Here is a 22,805-nt window from a genome sequence, read left to right as displayed (position 1 = left end):
ACAGGTTTGTGGGTCTTCTGTATTTATCCTCAGCTGTTTTCAGTTGTTACTGCATTCACCTGCATCTCAGGGGATTTTTCCTGGAGGAAGCAAAACCCAGAAACAGAATAGTTAGTGGTAAATAGATTAGGATTTAGTTGCTTAATTTTGTGTGTGTTAATACTCTATGTGAGAGGTGGATCACTGGATTTAATGGTGAAAGTCTTAATTTAAGAAGCCTAGAAATAGTGTTTCTTAATTTCTTTCAGGGCAGGCCAAAATCTCCTTACATCTATTATGTTCTACTGTTTTGGGGTTTTTTTGCAATTTAACAGTGAGAAAGGTATAATATAAAGCAATGGATTTGCTGGTGCAAATAGAGCTGTAATTAGGGGAATCAAGTCTTTACTTGCAGTCTCTCTTTCTGTGGGAAGATGAGGATACTAAGAATATTCTCAGAGTAAGGATACTCTTAAGAGTATCGTGAGAGTAAGAGCAGGAGGACTCCTACAGCATTCCTTTCTGTAATAGACAGCTGGTCATTTAGCTATGTATCAGGCAGCCTCAGACAGCAGGCAGCCCTTTAGCCCACAGCAGCGTGGGGATTAAGTTAAAATTAACCTGAGTTTGGAAAACAACTAGCACCACTTTATTTGTCCATTTAATTGAATTATATGACGCTGTGTAAGTATGCTGACCCACAGACGTAAATTGCTCCACCCTACCCATTTCCCTCCTTAATTCTGTCATGCTAATGGAGCTGACGGGGATGTTGACTGCACAGAGAGAGAGAGGAAAAAAGGGTGGAAATAAAAGGGACCGTTCCAGCCTCCTGCAGACCTTCCCCTTCGGTGAAATGCTTCTGAGTGTCACAGCTGCACTAACTGTGCAGTGATCTTTGTTGCCATTAAGCTGATTATATCCGCTGAAGGATTCATCCAACTAATCCTGCAATGCTGCAACTGGTTGTTTTAGATTTAAGCACATTTTTTATTTTTTTTTTCCTAAGAAATAAAAGTCAGTTTGGCTTCACCGGGACTCTCAAAATGGGTCAGACTGTTACAGGGACCCACTTTTTTTATGTTTGGTTGGTTAATACAGGAAAATAGGACACATTAATGGGCCTCATGTATTAATGGATGCACTCAGTTTGGGAGAGGTCTATGCACGCATTAGGACTCGGCAGCATCTGGCATAATTTGGGGTGGATGTGCTGTGAAGGTGCTATGCTATCACTAACCTTTGGCACTGCATCATTTTGTGTTTTCCCTGTGTGGACATACCATACAGGCAGCAGCTTTGCATCTAACAGTGACTGTAATGAGAGAGACTGTGACAGGTTGAATTGATTTAATAGTCAATTTAAATCTAGTTCTTGGCTATTTTTCTAAGGAAAGGTTGATTTTCATTGGTTAGTAGCCATTAAAATATGTTCATCTGCAGCTAAATATAGCTTTCATCATAAATTTAGTTCTTCTTTTTACTAATCAGATACACAATGTCTGTCCATGTTTACTTAATTATGTAGTTTAGCTTAGTTTATTCACATTCTTAATTTTTACATTTGAATTAGGCTAGAAAACAGCAAATGAAACATTTCTTCTCTGCTAGACTATTAGTCATTTTGTTTTCATTTGTGTCTAAGTACATCTGAAGGGAAATTAGGTTTTTTTTTTAAATGAAATTCTTACAAGGAAATTTTCAGACACATCTTAAAAATAAGATCTTACCATAAATATGATGGGTTTCGTTTTGGAGGGGGACAAATAAATAGAATTTTCTTTGTATTTATTAATAACACACTTCTTAAAGGAGACATTGTCTGGCATATTCTGGTAGTCAACTTTCCTGCCCGAGTTTTGTTAACAAAATCAAGGATTTTAGAAGCCTATGTTTTTTAACAAAATCAAGGGGTTTAGCAGCAAAGTGAAGGAGCAACTGGAGAAAGATGAGGACCAAATATAGGCTGTAATTCTGTCATTAAGCATTCAGTGTTTGATAAAGTTTTATCCTCTTTTCTCATGTTGTCTGGTGTCTACCCTGAGACTTTGGCTGCCTAAGAAGCACACTTCCCATGTTCCAGGCGAACTGAGAGTGGAAAGAACATACCGTGCATCCAGCGACATAAATTATAGAGAAGTGGGCATGATGCATTGCCATGATTTTCCTGCAGGGTTCTGCAGTATTCTTTGAATTTCACGTCTTCTAAAAGCTACTCCTTCAGACATAGTGTGTGGTTATCACTCAGATACCTTTAACTTTTCGCAGTGCTCCCATGCTGCAGACATGGCTATTGTATACAAAAGCATATGGTCATTCTTTCCAATTCCTCAGGATTTTAAAGCTAGTAGAGCTGTTGTCTCATACTTCGTTTTTATCCATTAGTAGTCCAAAGCTGGTCTAATACCTCAAAAGAATGGTTACAGGAGTTTACAGAGTGACTTACCTGCTCAGTAGTGTGACTTTCTTTAGAGAGTAGGCATCAGATGTGTGCTGCTTGAAAACATGCATCATTTTTCATTTAACTGTAGTGATTTTATGGAACTATATTCTGTTGGGCCATCACTTAGGTTGCCCTAACTTCAGATATATTAGGGAAGTATTTTTATTTTAGCAAGGAGGGAGGGCAGGGAGATAGATAGAATTTTATCCCTCCTAGGCAGCTATTACTTTCGTTCCATAGGAGCTTCTAAAAAAGAATTTATTCATGATTCCAAGTACAACTTTTCAGATAAGCTTTAAGGTCCCATTAAAACTGGTGGAACAAATTATATTAATTCCTTTGGGATTTTTGTCTTTAACATTTAGTTGTTTAATTGACCAAAACTTCTAAAGCTGCCTGCAAGTGGTCCTTGGTAAAAGTGGAACAAAACTGAAGGTAACCATCCAGAAGGCATGTGCCAGCATGCCAACCCAGTTGCGGTGGGTCTCCTTAGCAGCTGGGAGAGATTCAGTTCACGGCTCATGGTTTTCAACTTTTGGCTTCATTATTTTTTCTTCCCAGATTACTAAATGAAGGCAAGAATAAACATAGGCTTAGGTGAAGATAGATCTTACAAGAAGAGGGAAGACCTAGTGTGGAAAAGGACAACATGTCCTGATAGTCACAGCATAGTGCTGGGGGCTCAGGATCCTGAAACTAATCCTGGCTGTGGGCTCTGTTCCTCGTTTGACCTTGAGTAAGTCAGACAGTGGGGTTTTTTTGTGTGTCTCAGTTTTTGTAACTAACGTGGGAATACTATGTGCATATATCCCTGGGTCTTGCCTAGATTAATAAATCAATATTTGTAAAGTAAGCCTTGATAAATGCTAACTGTATTAATACTCGTACTTGAACCTTGCGCAGAACTTTGGGAACACGCCTGCATTTCTGTTGTGTGAGTGGCTGGGGTACGTCAGGGCCCTGGGCCAGGGTGGTGAGCAGCAAGAGAGACCAGTTTGGGTCATTTTCTTCCTCCCAAGGGACTGCCGGTAGCACATATCTGCAAGAAGGTCTTGAATACAACTTTTCCACTTAACATGCTCCCCCATCACCCACTGTCAGCAATGAGATTAAATTCTGTGCGACTGCAGAGGACGTTGCATGATTAAAATCCTCTTTTAGAAATTAATATGTACCATCACTCTATAGTACTGTGCCTCTTCTCGGAGAAGGGTATTGTCTCCTGAGCACTCAAGGTGTGAAAAGCCACGAAGTGAAGCTATCTATCTTTGAATTTTATGCTGTTGCACAGTTGCTCTGATGACAGCTACAACTGCATAAAATCTTAGGGACTTGGGGACTTCTCCCTTCACAGGGTCACAGAGATGTGGGGTAAGTTTTGCAGAGCAAGCAATAGAATAGCAAAAGGAGTGTCTGAACTTGAAGTCCTGCTTACAGCAGAAAAGGTTTCCTGAGGGGGACGGATGGTCAAAAGTCCACATTCACCCATTCTCTTTAGGAAGCATCTCCCATAACTGGGTATTCTGAAGGAAAAAAAAAAAAAAACAAAAACAAAAACACACCACACTTTGCCCCTAGATATTGCACAGCTTTTCCTTACCTTGCTGCCTGTATCAGCCCAGAGAAATACAGTAATATCAGTGTATTTTAATATCCAAATGCAGTCTTCATTAGGCATCAGACATTGATGCAGCCCACAGAAGGGTTTTACTTACGTAAACTTTGTATGCTCTTGGTAGATACATTTAGGTATGCAGGGCTGCTGTGTTCAGTACAAACTGAAGCTCTTGAGACGTCTTTTCCATTCTGCTTTAGGTGCTGGGAGGCTTTGAGACATGAGCAGGAGGTGCAGTAGGGTGAGTTATCCTGGATGGACTGACAGTCTTCTGGAGGAGCTTTCCTGGAAGCAGCTGCTATTTGAATATCCATGTTTAGTACAGCTAGCAGGCTTACATACTGCTTTCAGGAGGACTTTAGCAGAACTGGCTGGCTCTGCTGAGAGGTCTCCCTTTCCACTCACACATCCTTAGTAGCTGTAGTGCAAAGCAGCTAATATTAGCCAGTCCCATAGGTGTTCTCTGTTAATAGATGCATGAATGTGACTTCTGCCAATTTAAATCCTGCAATGAACCTGGTGCTCTGAATCCCTGTTTAAGGTTTCAGGCCTCATTGGCAAATGCAAATACGTTTGCTGGTGTGAATTATCCACCAATTGAGAAACTGCTGATGTTGCCAGTCCACTCCATGGGGTGAGTTGTCCTACACCTGCAGGGACACTCCTGTGGATAAGGGTTTGCCCTACCAGGTTCTGTGCCTTGTCTTTAAAAGCTCTCTTATCCCAGCCCTTGCCAGCTGGGATAGGGAGTGAAAATAGCAACTGTGTCTTTTTTATGGCAATTAGTATTTTGTTTTAGAGCTGGCTTAGTGAAGACTGAAGTGATGTTCTCAGGTTTGTTCAGGGCTCCTTCAGCTGCAAGAGGTTGTTTTAGGTCACTGTTAGCAGATGGAAATCAGTGAGGAGGATGTTGATCTATTCCCCTTTATCATTCTTTTACGATATATGAAGAAAACTTTGAAACTGTTTGTTTAAAAAGGAAAGGGCAGAATTCATCTTCTTTAAAGACAGAAGTCCTAGTTTTTATCTGTTAACTTTTTTCTAGCATATATTTAGGAGTTCATAAAAATATGTATTTCAGAGGGAAGAAATCTCATTTAGTGGAATGATTTTTCATGTAAGAGTGTGTAAAATTGTGGCTTTACTTGCCATTAATGTTTGCCTGGCATTTGAGTTTAAAATGCTCTTGTTAGAGCACTCCTCCTGCACTGCCTTCAGTGGGTGATAGGCAGCGCTTCCACTCCTATTGCCAAGGCTTTCAAAGAAGATCTCCTGTGAAATTAGGTTTTACCAGGTTAGACTTCCCTGGGTTTTTATAATCTGGAGGAAAAAAAAAAAAGGCAGGAACTTCTGAACATCATGAAAAAGTCTTTAAAAAGCATAAAGGTTGCAAATGTTTTTCTTCCTTCCATCAGTGAAAGCGAGTTTGTTAAATATTGATCTTTTTCTGGATGGTGTTTTCTCTGCCAGCTTCCCATTGTGTTTGATTCTTCTTTTCCCTAAGTTGTACAGCGGACCCTGAAGGGCTCCAGGGATGTGGTTTCTTCAGATCCATTGGTGTAGCATATTTCTGTGCTTCAAGCAGCCTGATCATGTCCCTCACCTTCCTAATTTGCTACAAGAGGGCCCTAGCATATTGCTAGTGATTGTGCAGGAGCAGTGGGATTTAAAAGGAGTTTATTCCCTTAGTCCTGTTGCGTTCTAAAAAATGAATTCAGCGTGCCTTAGAGAAATAGCTGTCTTCAGAAGTGTGCACACTGGCAGACTCAAGTATACAGACTAAGGGGTCCAGGTTAAAAAAGATTACATAGGTTTGCAAGGCAGGCAAATGTTCAGTCTGTTAGATCGTAGGCTGGAGATGCACCTTTTCTGTTGGGCTGAGGGGTCCTGAACATGCTGGTGTGTTCCCTGGCCTGCAGTGCGGGCTGGGAAATGAGGAAAACCCTGAGTCCTTTTTCTAAGGCTGGGTCTGAAATGCCTGCTGGAAGGAAGCATCAATGTACTTTTATTTATTCCTCTGTAGTACTTACTCCCCATTTGTGTCCAATGTGATCTTTGGAATTAGATGCAATTCAGGCATTGTATATGGTGGTTTTAAGGGATCTGTGTGGTTTTAGACTATACTTTTTCATGTACAGACAATGAAGTTGTCAGGAGCTGCAGACTAGCGCACAGGAGCTGTTCTCATCTCATAATTCAGTCCCTGTTGTTGAAGCATATGCCTTAACTCCTGCACTCCTGACCTGCCTGAATACTGCTGAGCCTCGGTCAGGCACACAGCCCTGCTTCAGCTTAATTCCCCTCCTGTAGTTGGAGGCACGGGGATGAGTGCCCCAGCTGGAAGGCACATGACACGTTCCCCATTTTACAGGTGGGGAAACTGAGGCACAGAACAGTTGGGGTTCAGCCACTGTTTATGGCGGAGCTTCTGCCCACACTGTGCTTTCCCTGTCTCCATAGGGAAGAAGGGCTGGAGCTAAGACTCTGAACACAGATACTTTTGCCACAGGGACTGGATTATGTGGCAGACTGGATTTGTGCCTGCTGCTTTGTGTTCTGAACATGCGTTTCTGCTAAAGCCGTTCCCTGGCTGCTGGCATGCTCCTGGCTTCCAAGATCTCAGTCCCATTTTTCCTTCAGAAAACAGAAGACCTGGGGGAATTTATAAGAACACTAACTCAAAGCAGACATGTCGTTTCCAAAATTGAATCTGTCTTTCCACAGCTTTTAGCAGAAGGGTTGATTTGGGTCAAAATTAATGCAAACACTTGTGTAGACCATTTAACGTTTAGTTTATGGACCTGTTAAGGCAGCAGGATAATCCCTTTAGATTACCCATGTAATTCCTAGTGAATATTTATTTTAAAGTGACTTCAGTGCCCTTAGTCATTAGCAAAGGTTAGTAATGCATCTCACAGCTGCCAGACTCAATACGACAGCATTTGTCAATGGGGGAGTTTCTTCTTTTGTTTCCTTTTTTTGTTTGTTTGTTTTTTAACATTTCTCCAACTCTTGCTGGCTTAATCCCATGAGCTCACCTCTAATCACAGGGAAGCATCCGAGCTGCCTTTGCCATGTTGACTTCCACTTGAGCAAGGCTAAGGAGGGTGCCTAATCCTGGGCTTTTCTCCTGCTGTCTGCCGAGGGTGTTGGGTACACAGCCTGCGTGGGCTGCCGGGGGGAGGATGGAGTACGCTGCGGGTTCAAGGACACACTCCTGCTTTAATGTGCACAGACATGCTCCCGCTCGCTCTCTGATTGGCAAGGTTAACTCGGAGAGGCTGCAGCTTTTTAAACTGATTTGATTAGGCCCACTACTTTATCCCATTCCCTCCCCCACTACTCGGCCCACCACCTCCTGATCCTTTTAACACAACCCTTGGTCCAATAACGAGCCAGTCCGATTTCGCCCCCCCCAGCTTTTTCCAATTTTTGTGCTGAATTTTGACGTTTTGTGAAATAGATGATGCAGCCCTACAGGGAAGATCAGGAGGCAGTGTCTTCGTCTCAGGGCTGTGTTTTATTGTGACTAGTTGAGAGGCTGGGATTTGCCTCCTCCTCCTCACTCTCCCCGGCTCTGCACCTTTCCCAGCTCTCGGTGTGCATGTGTGAGTTCAGGGACAAGAGGCTGAGGGTTCACATACCCCAGCTTGGATGCTCATTGCCCTCCAATTCCTCCTCTCCCTGCAAAACCAGGGCTGGGGAGAATTATACAGTCAGCCCAAAATGACTTAGCAGCCCGGGTCCTCTTCTGCTGTGGTATGATGTGTTCACTGTTTGCAAAAAGAAACAGGGACAGCGTGGATAGAGAACTCCCTTATCCTAAAGGAGCAAAATAACCGTATATTTTAGTAGCAAACATTACGGGTTGGGATTACTCCGGGAGAACAGATCACCCGTAGCTCCCAGTTTACAGGCTGGCTGACAAGCAGGATGGGCTCAGAGCGGCCAGGAGAAGCTGTTTCGGCATTAATGCCCGCAGCCATTGGGACAGCAAAGGTTGAGTGGGCACCAGCCCAGCCTTTAAAGAGTATGTCACCCTGTTGCTGTCTTTAGCTGGTGTGCTTTAGCGCTTTGTGTGCTGCCAGTTTTCAATCCTGGGCTCCGCCTCTGGTATGCAGCTTATGTTTGTCATATTAAATACTCCAGGGGAATTTGGAGCCTTGTGTACATAAGTGCCTCTTGCCAAGTCTCTCTAGTCCTCCTATAAATAAATAAAGCCTATAAATTACAGGCTTTCACAAAACCTGAGAGCCCCAACTCACAGAACAAAATTACTGGAGAGTGACCAGCACTGCTGAATTTTTGGGAATCCCAGCCTGATCCAGGGGAAGTTGCATCTCGTCTCATTATCGTCTCATTATCACTTGCCTGTTTGTTTCACCAGAACTGATCTAAAGTGGTGTGGGCTAGTTGAGCAGCTCGGTGCTGGCAGGGACCAAATCCAGCAAACAGGACCAACCCTACAGAGTCTCCCTGGTGAAACAGCACAGAATATAGACAATCCCCTACACGCAATGTATTAAACCTTGACATACTGCATTACTTAAGAGGTCTCAGGGAAAATTAAAACCCTTTTGACTGGGTTTTGCAATGCGGGGAAAATTTTAGTGACATTTAAAAGGTTTCTCTTGTGTTCCTCTAATGGGATAAATAAAAAAAGGCTTGTTTTAGGCCAGCAAATGGGGGGACAATCCAATTTCCCTGATTCCATCAAGACACTCTTAAAGCATTAGCTTGTGCAGTTTCAAAAAAACCCACAACAGACTGACCCCTCTGCCTGATGGCTTTGAAAAGTGTCCTGATGTGGAGGTATTTATCCTACGCAACATGCTTCATCGAGGCACTCCAGCAGCACTCCTAAATATACTCCTTTGTTATTAAGCTATTTAGAAGGACAGCATGCACAGGAGGAAACACAAACACCAGTTTATTATTTACTGCAGCAATCCACGCTGGGGCTGTGCTCAGAGACTAATGCATGACGATGTGCTCTTTAAATTTGGTACTTGGAAGAGAAAAAGGATGGCATTAACATCAACATTTCTGATGAAAGAACGAAACCTAAGCATGCCCTTAACTTTACGTTTTTAAGCATTGTTTTGGCTCAAAATAAATAAAGATTCCCCCATGGAACATTATATTTGCAGTTTGTTTCCGTCAGTCAGAAAGATTAATGTATCAACACTTACTTTGGAGGGGGCTCTGGGGATTGATAATGGGAGATACGAAGCCTTTCACCTCGAGGTCACTGGTTCAGCTCTGCCCCACGTCGGTCGCCATCACCAGTACCTGCCATCTGCTCCTCCCCAGCCGTCCCCCCAGTGCGAAATGGGCTGGTCCCAGTTCTGGGCGCTGGGGACAGATGTCCAGGTCCCAGGGGGCTCCCTGGGCTGCTTTAGTAGGAAATGGGACGGACCCGCTCAGCTCAGCCCCAGATGTGACAGCAGCCCCAGCCTTCAGCTTGGACTGAGCACCACCGGGGAACTTGACCTTCTGCTGTGCTTGTACGACCCATGAATGGCAAACCTGTTATTCCTGCCCTGTGCAGAATAACTCATTCAAAAAGCAGGACATCCCTGAACGTAAATCTGTCTGTTATAAAGTTGGCCGTGGTTTTCGCCGGTTGCCTCCAGATCCTGCTGAATTTCATTAGGAATACCTCTATTATGCAGCACAAGGAGGGCGCAAGTGCTGCCTCTAGACTTTGAAAGAGCCCTTTAAAGTGAAGATCAATTTTGCATCTCACTAAATAAGTAATGACAGAGCAAACTGCAAGTACTTAGTTCAGCTTTATTTTAATAGCACTGTGGCTCCATCAAGAAATCCCAGTTACTGATATAGTTTGATGTCCTGAGCCAGTTTTCTCCAGACATTTTTCCTTTTTTTCTTTAGTATTGGCACTTTATTAATAGCTGTTTGGAAACCTGACTCTCTGTGAATAAGCAGTACTAATAAACCTTTTCCCTCTCTATTTATTTCTGCTTTCTTCCATCAGGGAACAGTCCCAATGATCGTAGGCTGAGAGGGGAGTTTTCAGAGTCTAATGTGTAGTTGTACTTGGTGGTGGATGATCAAATGAAAGAGCAACTTCATGCCTTATAAAATAAAAAATGGTAAATCCGCTACTAATACAATTCACAGAGACTGCTAAAAGGCTGTTGGATGTCACAAAAACAGCAACCCTTTGAGGTGATGAGATGGGAGCTTCTTAAGTCAACACGTGCAGTCGGCTTCTCCCTGGCAGTGGTCCACTTCGGGGCAGGATCCAGGCTCTGATGCCTTCCCCCTCTGGCAGAGAGCTGTGAGTGTGCGAAGTCCTCTCTAATTCCAGATTAGCCGCAAAGAGGAGTCGCCATGCTTAAGAAACAGGAGTGCTTGGGAAGGAAAGGCTGCCTGGAGGCCGCAGGGCACAGCACTATCCTGAGATGCTTTGAAATCTCTGAGCGGGGTTTGTTCTAAAAGAGCAGGGGAAAAGAGTGCCTTTCAAGCTGAGGGCCATGGGCCACTGTAACTCAGCTCCCCTGCTACCCCAGGCTGCCCCAAGCTTGGCTTAATAAAATCCAGGTCTCATTTAATGAGTTCAGAGGATGGTTCAGACCGTCTCAACATGGAAAGTTTTGATTTTGCACACCAAGCCGAGGAAGGTTTATGAGACCAAAACAGAGTCTCCGGAGTCTTTATCCTCCCTGACTTAAAAGAGAAAAAGACCCTAGGCCGTTAGCAGCACCTCTGCTCCTGGTGCGGCACGTTGCCGCGTGCAATGTGGCTGTGCTTTTATTGCAGCCGTGCCCGCAGTCATCACAATACTGCAACCTCCCTGCCAGGGCTCCGGCTGCTCCCGCTGGGTTCTTGGGCATTTCAGCTGACCCTGCCTTTGCCCAAATCAGTGGAAATCGAACTCGTGGGTTCAGACAGGGCACTGCTTTAGCCCACACAGGGGTGGTTTCTGTGCTTTCTTTTGGATGTCTTTGTCTCTAATGGTCACTCGGTTGTTGGCTTTAAAAGGGCACTATATGAAGAGGCATCCTGAAATGCACAGTGGCAACTCTGAGTCCATTATAGCTGACAATTAGAAGTGCAGCATCTCCGTGGCCGCCCAGGGCTGTGGGTTCAAGCCTGCGTAGGAAAAGAGGTTATTTCCAAAGTCCTGAATCCCTTTAAATAAATATAAGCCAGCGTTTGCCTTGAAGTCAGAACGGGCTCAGGTGAACTGAGCAGTGGCAGCAACGCTCTCGGCTCCCACTGTCCCTGTCCAACCTGCTAAATTTAGCAGCCTAATCAAACTTCCTTGTCTCTCTTTAATCAGGTGGAGCAAGTGGCATGTTGACTTGCTGGTTGGCGCTGGATCCGATCCTGCTCGCAGCGTTTCCAGCCCCTCGGTAGTGACCAGGGGAGCCATAGGCGGGGGAGCAGCATGTCTGATAGGCCACCGCGGCAGCGCTTCCACTTAATCTCTCTGCTCCCATCCACACGTGCTGTCCTGATATCCGACAGCCGGTCCCATGTGGGCACGGTGCCAGCAGTGACTTTACAGGCTTTGTGGCAGAGATTATTTAAAGGAGATTAACCCTTCTAAACCCCTTAGATTTTAATTATTTCTGTATGTATTTATAAAACCTGCAGTCTGCTAGTTCCAGGGCACAACTGCCCTGGTCCCCATCCTTACCCTGGATTCGTCAATATACAATGCAGCCATATTACGGGACAGGGGCTGGACTGGACAGCGGTCATTTGACTTATTTATTTGTTGCTATTCTGGAACAATTCACATATGGGATGAAGATGAAACATTATGGTTTCAAATTGTAAAAGGAGCTAATAATTCAAATGACTTTAAAATACTAGCACTAACACTGCATTAATTGAATTGTTTGAGTCAATGCGGCATCTCTCACTAATTGTTTTGGTTAAGGCAGCTCTGTCGTGAATACATACTGTTGCCTCCCCGCTGCCTCTGTTGTGAACATGGAACACCTTGCATCTGTGTGAAGACAGAGCTCTCTGTAGGGTTGATGTATGGGCAGCCAGAAGAGTGAAGGCCTGTTTCTTTCATTCAGTCTCCTAGCAAGTTTTTATATGCATATTAATTCTGTGAAATGATGAAGTCTGGAAAACTGTCATTGCTAACAGGTACTGTTAAAAGGAAAAAAAAAAAGGGTGCGCACCTCCATCCTTTCATGCTTTCTCTCCTATTTGTCATGTCGGTTAGTGCTGGGCTAATTAGTTTTTTAGAGTTAAGGAGTGATGGAGGGAATTTTTCCACTCTGCATGCAAGCTGTAAAATCCAAATGAAACTGGAGATACCTTATTTCTCTTTCACAGAGCAAGCTGGCTAATCTCAGAGGTGGGAAAAACAGTTAAAGAGTTGGTCGGCCATTCCCATGGAGACTGTTCAGCAGTACTCCAGAGGCTACCTCTCAGTATGGGTTATAGTCCTGACATGAGTGCTGTAGCCGTATTTCTGTATATTCTAGGCTTGCCATTGAAAAATGACAATATTTAAATGTGTATCTGCCTGTTTTGTAAATGCAAGCATAAAAGGTGGCTGTTAGAAAGAAACAAAACCCACAGCATTATGGACCCCAATGATCTGAGAAAAAAATGGGTTATTTTGAATACATTACTTAAAATCAGATGATTTTTATTTATTCTTGTCTCCTGAGCAAGGAAATAAATGCAGACAGTGCCAAGGAGTCCATAAATAAATTTTGTTCTTGGAGAATCTCTTTAATATGCACACGGTCCTGCTTCTGTAGTAGTGAACATTTGACCAGTAGCAATTAATTTCTTATCACAGTCTTTCTATGAGGTAAGAAAACATTAGTGTCTCCATTAGGAGGTGGAGAACGGGAGCTCTCCGAGAACAAATGATGTGCCCAGCTTCTCTCCCCTGCCCCGTGGCTTGCCAAGAGCTGCTGGAGGGAGAGGGCATTGCAGCAATGCCTCTCCTGCAACGCGGCTGGATGCTCCTCCTAATCAAATGATAGACTCAAAAACATTCAATATCTGTATATTTCAGAATAAATATCGTTAAGCTAATGAATTTTCAACCACTTACTGTGAAGCACACAGTATTTCCTTTCACAGCAGATGGTAAAATAGAGAAGGGAAAAAATATTAAGGTCCCTGGTATAAATCTCTTCTGTCTAGAAAGGATGAAAAGAGGGCTTCTTACAAAACCAACCTTACGGAAAATAACGTATGATCCCATGGCATGTAGATGATTAGGCAAAGCATCCAAAAGGTTAATATATCTTTTCTCATTCAAATGGGTAGGATCTAGAGCTGAAAGTGCCAGATCCCTGCGCTCAGCCCCATGCCCTGGGGAGCGGGAGCAGGGAAGCAAAGGGTTAAATTTTGGGGCTGTAGAAGCAGATTGTGTTTTCCTTCTATGATGTGGGCTGACAAGACATCAGTATTCTATTCATCTGTTGGGAATTAGGCTGTTAATCCAATCAATGACTCTTGAGCGAGCTGCAGCCTGCCTCCCCACTGGGGAACAATCGGATCAGACGGGAGATTGTTTAAGAGCACAGCGCGGTCCCGGTGTCAGGTGGAATTTCCAAGAGTTCCCTAGTGAATTGGGGATGGGGAAGCTGTCTCAGTCCATTTATCCTGCCCCTTAAATAACCAGGTATCTGCCTCAGCCACGCTAAAGTGGTAAAGCAGTACAAGAGCTACTAACTTTTACGTGGGGAGGGGGCAGGGAAGCACCCTGAGAAGAGAGATTTTAGCATCTTGCCCTTAGGAATATTGTCCTGTTCGCAGCTTGGGATTGCATTTGCGTAGTTTTGTTGGAAGCCGGCTCAGCTGCAGTGCCGTGACACTTGTTACAACTCTAGGCACTGGCTCTTTCCAAACACATTTTTGATCCCTGGGCTGAGGAAGCCCGGCGCTTCCTGGCAGCTTTTATATTGCACCAGCACACTTGTGTGATGACCAGAAAGATGCCTGATGCTGAAGTAACAAGCAGTAGCAAATATTCTTTGGAGCAACCTATAAATATGTACGTACAAATACACCGCTGTGCTCAGAGTGCTGGCTGCAAATTGGGGTGAAAATGCTCAACAGGAAAATAACCCGGAGAGTTTCAGAGCCGCTGTGTAGATTCAGAAATCAGTTTGTTCTGCAATTAAAGACAGCCATGTCTGCGGTGGGATATTGAGAGTCTGTATCTGTGCCAGCAGCACTACATGCTGATGATAGTAGATGTGATAAATCCCATTGAAATTGCACTTGGAAATTTAGGTACACCACCAGTTAGAAACTAGGGCGATGAGGGATTAGCGTAACCCTGGCACGCTGAACTCCTCGGGCCAGTGGCGTTTGGGTGCATTAGCAGATGCAGGCTTCAGGAGGGAGCAAGTGGCAGTTCCTGGGCATCATATTCTTCCTGAGCTTTCTTAGGTCTGGTTTTAACAGCAGCTTTGCAAGTGAAGGGCTCCTCCAAATTAGCACACCTAAATGAACCACGAGTATGAGCTCAGGCGGTGAATATGAATAGGGAGGTCCCCAGACAGAAAGATCCCCAGCTCGGAGGCTTAGCTTTAAAGGGCTTCAACATCCCTCGTCCCTTGATCATAATTTTGACTCAAACAAAAGCTAATGCAATTTACTTTGCCTTTCAGTAGCAGATTGTGCTGTAAGGGTCCATGCCATTAGAAATGTAATAATTGCTTCTCTATGCAGATCTAATTTATCTGTGAGGCACTTAGAAGATAGGTCAAATGATAGCGTGGCGGTAGGCTCTGGAGAAGGGCCCAAGAGGTGATGATAAAGATCTGTCTAGCACCTTCCATCCTGATGGATATCTGCCTAGCACAGTGCAGGAAAAGGTCTGAATGGAAGGAAGGGGGCAGAGGAGAAAGCTCTTGGAGAGGGACAGCTCAGTAAGGGAGGGGTCCCTGCCAAGCCTACCCATATGCAAGGGAGGTGGAAGAGTTAATTGGGGAACCAAACTTATGGGATGTCCAAGCCCTGCGCTTGTTAGCTTGGGCTATTTGCAATCCCCAAATAAGAGCTTCTCATGGCCAGTGCATGGATTTTGGTTTTGCTTCTGCCGGAGGTTGCTCTGTATCCTTTGTCCCACGGCGTTGGTCCTTGGGGAGTGTCTGAGCTGCCTTCGAGCTGGTACCAAGAGTGCACATCGTGATGTCTCACAACAGCCCACACTTAACATTAACAACCGCAACCTCACAAGCGCTTCACAAACACCAGCTAACCAGTTATCCTCATGTGGGACAGTCAGGCTAACACAGTAGGTGAAGGTGAGCCATCACAAGTATATTTTGCTTTAGCAAAATCAAAAGCTGAAAAATGGGGAGAAAACTTAAAGGTCTGCTTCATTTTCCTAGGGTTGGAGCTATTTGGGATTCTAGATGTTCTGGCACAAAGCTGTTAGGTGGTCTTGTTTCTCAAACTGAGCTGCCTCTGATATTGCTTTAAGGCTCAGGAGGCAATTAAAAGCAAAAGGCTAGGTGCATGTGGGTGCACCTAGGGGTAGGGTAAGGTAGGGATTTTAAAAGAACAGGATCAAATTTCAAACTAAACCATTGCTTTTCTATGCCGGCACTTGCACACACAGACATCCGCTCGTCTGTCTGCTTCGATTGCACAAGCATTCATTTTACATGTATTAATGTACGTGTCCAAATCCAGGCTGCTGTGTGCAAAAGCAGCATGTAAATGAAAATAAAGGCTGTTTTGGGGCCATCCGCTGAGTTGTCTGGTGGAGTTCAGACTGGTTTTATTAGCCTGCATTGCCTGGTTTTACATATTGGTGGGTATTAGCATGTAAATTCTGGTATGCTTTTAGCTGTAGTCTCACCCTCAGTCATCTTGGGGATAAAATTTCAGAGACAGAAAAAGAAGATTATGAGGTTAAAGTAAATTGTTGGGAAGTTGAAGTCTAAAGTGGAAATAAATGAGAAATAAAACCCTTTTTAAAAGTGGAGGGAAGTATTTTCTTGCTATTTTTCATCTCCCTGGCTTGAGTGAGTGTGTGTCGTGAGGCTGCAGAGATTTATATTCACAGCTCCTATGCACCGGTGCTTGTTCAGAAGCTGTATTATTCTAGCCCTTTTTAGTCACTCACCTTCTAAAGATGTAGTGTAAATATTTATCTTCCCTCCGGCCCATCCATGCTGCCCAGGACCCAGCGCTGTTAAACACTCTTATCACCTCATCGGTCTTATCTCCCACGATCCCTGCCAACATTTGGAGTCTGTCAATGGGAGTGAGCCTGCACCTTAAAAGGTGCCACAAATGAACAGAAAGAAGAGATGATGCAGGGCAAAGGATACCTTCAAATAAAGAGTGCATGTGCTATCCCTCAAAAGGGAGAGGTTAGTGTATATGTTTTCTGCTGTGCTTTTCATGCTCACGGTGTCTGCACTTGGAGATGTGATTGAAGGTGCAGAGGTGAGGTCTCAGTGTGGACCAGCACTCGAGGAGGTATGGGGGTCCTGTGCAGACCCTCGCAGCTGGTGTGGAGGGCTGTTCAGCCCCAGCTTCATCAACGATATAGGGTCTAGCTGGACCAAAGTTCGCCCAGGTAACCAGCATGGTTTTGTTTTTCCTCTTTCTGTACTTGTGCTAAAAAAAACGTGAGATGGAGGAAGAGACGGTGTTTCCCTTAGAGCCACCCTCCTGCTCACAGAGGTTTCTGTACGGAGCTTGGAGAGCAAGTGAGGCAGGTCTGGAAAATCAATGTTTATATAACACTGTTTTAAAAACTGTCCCGTGAAACCAGCACAGTCAAACACTGGCACGTCAAGGTCTGCTTGCCATGGCAGGGCAGTGGGAATCGCGTTTTATAGCGTGTGCAGCATCTCAGCAGGGCTCAGCCAAGCCGTTTCCATGTCTCTGCCCCTCAGTCCAGAAACCTTGTGTTAGGTTAAACAGGGTACAGAAATTCCCAAGGAATGAACATGGGATGGCAACACCGATATAATCCCATCACTTATAAGACAAAATTGATGTGCAGTAGCCATAGTACTACTTAACGGATAAGACAATTGGTCCATCTGCGCTCGGTCCATCTTCTCTCATTTCTCTTGCTTAAATTTCACAGGAGCAGAACAAAATCCTGTTATCCAATAAGTTACTCACTGGTAGTTGGATTTTCATTGAGTGACATCTGTCACAGACCATGGATGTAGGAGGTACCAGTGGTTTTGTAGCATCTTTGTTTTGATGGGTTTTGTAGACGTGGGAATTTGGTTCTATTTTTGAAGTATTTGGAAACACTCGCATCTCCCTAGAAGGCCATGCAGCTCAGCTGTCATGCTGCCGTGGCCAGATGTGCCAGGAGGCTGTAAAAGGCACCAGGGATGGCACACGGCATTAGGAGGCAAGAGGAAAGCTTGGAATCGATCTGTTGTTGGTCAGTAACTTGGGTGTGTGGGACTGAGCACTCCTACGTTTGAGTGTGCAATGGTCTTTCCTTCCTTTCTGGTCGTCTTCTGTCTGCCTGTAGGGGTTCTGCCATTTCCACAAGCTCCTCCTTTTTATATACAGGGTATTGCTAAAAGGTCTCTGGAACAGGTACTTGCCAGTGCCTTGCAAGCCAAAAGCAAAGCTGTACAGAAACACATACTACTGCTTTGAGCCTGGCCTTTTCCCCCTTTTGTGTTGAAGTTCACTGAATCAGAGCTTTGATTTCCTCCTTTATAACCTGTCACATTGACATTATTCCAGCTGATGTGTGATGTTGAAAGGGCATTTCTCAGAGGCATCCTGGCATAGAGCAGAGCTCAGCGTTGGCCCCGGAGCTGCCCGTCTCTTCTTCTGCACTCCCTGACATCAGCTCCCCTACTCAACACTTTCTCTTTGTGCTCCTGTCATGCTACAGAAGCTCATATTGCGGAAAAAAAGTCTCTAATTTCTTTTAACATGCACAGAAATGATAACGCACAGTGATTACCTAACTTTCCATAGGCACAGTTTGGAAATAACTGGTTACAGTATTCAGGTTTTTAACATTACAGATTTATCAAATGATTGGTTTCAGTGTGTATCAATAGGCTCTGGGTCTTGTTGTACTTGCAGCTCTGTATGATTTACATTTCCATAATCTGAAAGCTAAATTGGAGAGAGAAGAAGGGAACAACCATGACAAACATCCCCCTCCAACCCAATGCTTTATATAAAATAAACCAACAAGTATCCTGATGGGTTTCGATGGAGAAAAATTAGCTGCCCCCACTTGCAAGCCAGATGAGTGAAATGGTCCATCTGATCACCGCTGGCATCTCTGCGTTCCTTCTGGCTGCAGAGGATGCGCTCCTGGCTGCGACGTGGCAATCTGGTGCCAGCGATCCCGGGCTGGGCTGGTGACATTTGCCAGTGCCCTGGGCAGGGTGCAGCGGGGTGAGGACAGAGGCTGTGGCAGGCTGTGCCTGTCCGCTCGCCGTTTGGGGTCATTCGTCCCAACGGAGGCATGTCCTGGGAGAAGGACACACCGCACCTTGCCTAGGATGCTCCAGAAACCACTGCTTTCTATCACACATCAGGAAATATCCCTTGTATCAAGGCCAGCTACAATTCATCTTAAGACCACCTCTGTGCATCTTCTTTCGCTGTAAAATAAACACTTCCAGCACCTGGTAGGCGATATTTGTCTCACGTAATTTCCGCAATGGGAGCTGTAATCCTCACTTTCACAGCCCATCTTTGATTAGTTTCCAGGTGTGACCATTTTGCGCTGAAGGCTCAGCACTGCTGTACCTGGAGCCAAGTGCTGTGCGCAGGGCAGCCGGGCACGTCAGGCTCCGATTAGCCACGTTGCTCCGAAAAGCCAAATCAAAGAGGGATTGAGATCAGCAGCCTCCCGAGGACATTTCAAGGCCCTTAGTGAGTGACCACACTAGAGCTTTTTCCATTTACCTGGATTAAAATTTGTCACAGAGAAAATACAAGCAAATAGCGTAGCATCTGAGGAGCATAACAAATAGCATTTGGCCAGCCGTCAGGCTCAAAGGGGGGAAAAAAAATCCACAGCATAAATAAAGTGTAAACAATGTTTGCATAACATTGGATTAATAGTTCTTTTTAAAAACCACACTGGGATTAAAGAGATGCATTTCGTATGCCAGGACTTGCGCTCTCTTCTTAGCCCAATGAATGCCAGAAAGTGAATCTAAGAGAAACAAAAAGCCTCGTTAGCCCAAAGCCTGCTGCTGAAGCAGCAGTGCTTTACGCAGACCTTGGGAAGAGGAACAAATGGCTGTAGTATACCTGGAGCAGTCCTATGTATTTTATAAAGAGTTTTGCAGCAAAGTGTTCCCGTGGAAAGGGATTGGTGCTGCACATCTCCAATCCCATTCACCTGCGGGTTTTGTCAGCTACAATTTTGAAGGCAGCGATGCGGAGGGGAGCTGGCTTCCCATCCCCCAGCACACGCACAACCAGTATATTTGAAAGCCTGCCTTTCCAATAACTCATTTGTAGCTCTCCCGCCTCTTCTTCCCCAGCCCTGCTCCGTATTTTGCTGAAGTCAGTGCTGGCCCTGTCACTCCTCTGAGCAGGCGTGTGCTTAAGGACCGCTCGGGGGCTCTGGCTCAGATCAGTTACCTTATTAGCGTGGAATAATCAATGGATGCAGTCCTTGATTCCTTCAGTTGTTTGGTTTGCAGTATCTTCTAATGATACCCATTTGCATTACGCTCCCACAATTTGGGCAGAAACAGGCTTCTCAAATGAGGCGCCTCCAAGTGTTGGTGTGAGTGCCACGAATGGGGCATAGTGGCACGTGGAAGGGAAAAATCTCAGCTCCCACGTTTTCCGCAGCAAGGACATGAAATGGATGTTTAGGCAGCAGATGTCTATTACGTCTGGCTTTCTCTTTTGTCCCTGTTGCTCCTGGTGGTTGTGTTGGTGCAGTGTCCCAGAGCAAAGCATGGCACCTTCTACCCTGAAACACAAGTCGTTCCTAGTTCCTCAGCAGAATAGGGTTAATATCAAACAGGCTGGGAAACCAAAAGTCCCCAAGCAGCAACGGGTGGGATTTCTACCTGTTTTCCTGTTGTTCTTTTCCCTTTCTCCTGCTCCAGAATCCACAGCAGGCTGTAGAATTTGCACCTTAATCCCAAAGATGATGGTAATTAAAAACTTAAGTCTCCATAAACAGATGCAAATAAATTAAGGAGGCAAAGAACTGAATTAGAGGCTAATCCTGGTGGGGTAGTGAAAGTAAAGGGGCCAGTAATTCTTTCCTTCTGTTATTTCACCTGTTCTTGTGGCGGGACGAGGCTGCGGCACGGCGCGGTGCCTGGGTTTGCACTGCTGGATGTGCCACGCGAGCATCGACCGCTCACCAGCAAAGCCCTGCCCGTGCTTGCCAAGTCTGGGAGCGGGACGCGCTTCCCAAACCATTGCAGCTGATACAGTGGCGTATGTGTTAGCTTGAAAAGGGAGCTGTGTGCCAACGTCTTTAAATCATGCGGTTTGCTTTGCCCTTGCGCCGCAGGTGTTTCACAAGGATGAGTTCGGCAACCAGCTCTCATTCCCGAGCATTGTGCGTAGCCCTTTCCTCACCCTCGTACGGCAGGGAAACCAGCAGCCCAACTGAAATTACCTGGGCTTTGGGTCCGCTTTTGTCCAGACCTGAATTCTGAAGAGCGAGGACCTAAGATTTATTCAGTTGGAAGAAAAGTGGGAGTTTCTCCTCTGTACTCCCTTGTGCTGAGGAGTGCAGCACACTGAGCTGTGCCAGCGTCCCGGTGCTTTACCCTTCTCTCAAGTAGCTGGCCAAGGCTGGGCTTGCACAGAAGCGTCTTGCACTAAAGCATCAGGATTAGTGAGGGTCCCAAAGTAAGGCCACAGGACTGAAATCCTTCATTTTTATGGGCTGGAAGTGATAACGCTATGGACTGAGTTATACTCATGTCATGACGTGATCCACGCACTCTTATGCGTGGATAGGTATTGATTATCCATCAATATGGATTGATGGTGGATGATGATTCAAAGCCTGGCTGCCAGGTAGCTGGGTGTCCTGGGCTGTTTATCTAGTCAATTAAAATATCGCTGTGATTCAGCTTATTTATTTAAAACTGGGATTTACTTGCATCCCCGTGACGTTACCTATACCTCTAAAATCAAGTCTCTGTCTTTTTCAGGATGGGGAAGGCCAGACTGCACTCCATTACGGTAAGCTGCCATTCAGCTTGGTTGTTCCCTCTTAACAGGATGGATTTGCAGCTGGAGTAAATGGTCTACATACAGAAAGCAAATTTCAGCAGAAATATGAGCAGGGAAGCTGGGTTTGATTAACCAGCAGCTACCTCCACCAGCAAATCCCAGCATGGTATGAATAGGAGCCCTGGGAGAAGCAGCGAGGAATTCTGCTGTCCTCCCTTCATTCTCCTCTGCAAATTTCACCTTAAAGCCTTCCTTTTCCCCCAGTTAACGATGCACTTTCTGCAGAGTTTGTCCTGTGCACCTTTGTGTCTCCAGGATGCAGTTGTGCTACCTCCAGACCTGGGGGTGGCTCTGGTTAGGGGATGCTAAGTCCCTTAGCCATCGGGGGATTGAGAGGAGGGTCTGTAGTGGCTCTAACAGGTAACACAGGTGAGGGGAAGGGGACAAGCAAGATGGCCTTCGCCTCCACATGTCCTGGTGACAAACCTGTTTGATCGCAGCTGAGAGAGCAGCAGCTTCTCTACTACCAAAACCAGCAGAGCGAAGTTACAGTTTGTGTCCCTCCTACAATTACATGCTAATTAGATACGCGATTTTATAGCAGTCTTTAATTGAAAGATTGTTCTATCTCCAAATGAGAAAAGTAGAGACTGAAGTGACACATGCGGTGCTGGTGTGCAGGGAATAGGAAAAAAGTATCGATTTAATCTGTATCATCATTTTTTCCAAAATTAAGACATACCCAGTTATTATTTTATACTCTCTCGACACCTGTCACTGTGTAATTAAGAGCATACTTGTCATTCTGAAGTGTTTGTGTCTTTTTCTCTCCTATAATCTCTCCACAAGGGCATTAGCAGGATGGCAAAATTGCTTTGCAGACCATCAGGCCAAAGCACAGCATTTGGATCTGGATCTAAACTACGAGATTCCAGGGCCCCTGAACCGAGACTATAATTACAATAATGTATGATTTCTCCCCACGTGATCTTTCCTGTAGGATACTTTATTTTTCAAATTCTTATCATTCTGACTGAAGTAGCAAATCTGTTGCTTAGCGCTGCAGTGTCCGCAGAACAACAGCGACAGCACTTAATACCATGTTGCCTCTTTCTCTGCCCAGCTCATTCCACATTTTGGACTTTCTCTCTCCCAGGGAGATGCTCTCCCCTGCTCCCAATTCCGGCACTGACATCTGCCTACCGAGGGGTGCACAGTGGATTATAGTAGGATGTGCAAAAGCATAGCATGTGTGTAAGTTATCCAAGAGCACCTGCTTCAAGCAAGTCTGATATGTGAAAGTAAAGGATGGATGCATCACCTCAATGTAAATTATTTGCGGGTGGATCCCTCCGGCTGGTGGCTGAAGCTGGTTGTTTAAGACAAGCAAACAAACATAACTGATTTAATTAACATTATTTCAGAAAGGGTTTCTCCAATCCACCCTGCCAGCTCAGATGTTTCAATCATGACAATTTACCAGGGGTTTTTCCTGAATGTTTGAAGTGTCCAAACTTTTTCTTCCCCTTGAGTATTATCCCAGCTCCCCTCCCTGTACGTCGTCTTTGGGGAAGCCTCTCTGGGTCACTGGCACACAGGTCCGGTGTGCCCGCGGGTGCCCTG

General features: G+C 45.1%; 1 protein-coding gene across 4 annotated transcripts in view; it reads left to right on the top strand.

Annotated features, from left to right (window-relative positions):
• The window catches only part of ACBD6 (acyl-CoA binding domain containing 6), an 89,199-nt gene that overhangs the window by 63,193 nt on the left and 3,201 nt on the right, over window positions 1-22,805 (top strand). For 2 of the 4 annotated variants that reach the window (XM_075507959.1, XM_075507960.1), the window contains one exon: window positions 21,161-21,191. The exons of the other annotated variants lie outside the window; for them this stretch is intronic. In XM_075507959.1, the coding sequence (XP_075364074.1) occupies window positions 21,161-21,191 (31 nt within the window). The remainder of the gene's footprint in view (window positions 1-21,160; window positions 21,192-22,805) is intronic. 4 annotated transcript variants of the gene reach the window in all.

Source organism: Mycteria americana, chromosome 7, assembly GCF_035582795.1.
Source record: "Mycteria americana isolate JAX WOST 10 ecotype Jacksonville Zoo and Gardens chromosome 7, USCA_MyAme_1.0, whole genome shotgun sequence".
NCBI lineage: Eukaryota > Metazoa > Chordata > Aves > Ciconiiformes > Ciconiidae > Mycteria > Mycteria americana.
The sequence above is the reverse complement of the archived record's forward strand: the minus strand, read 5'-3'. Positions and strand labels throughout refer to the sequence as shown.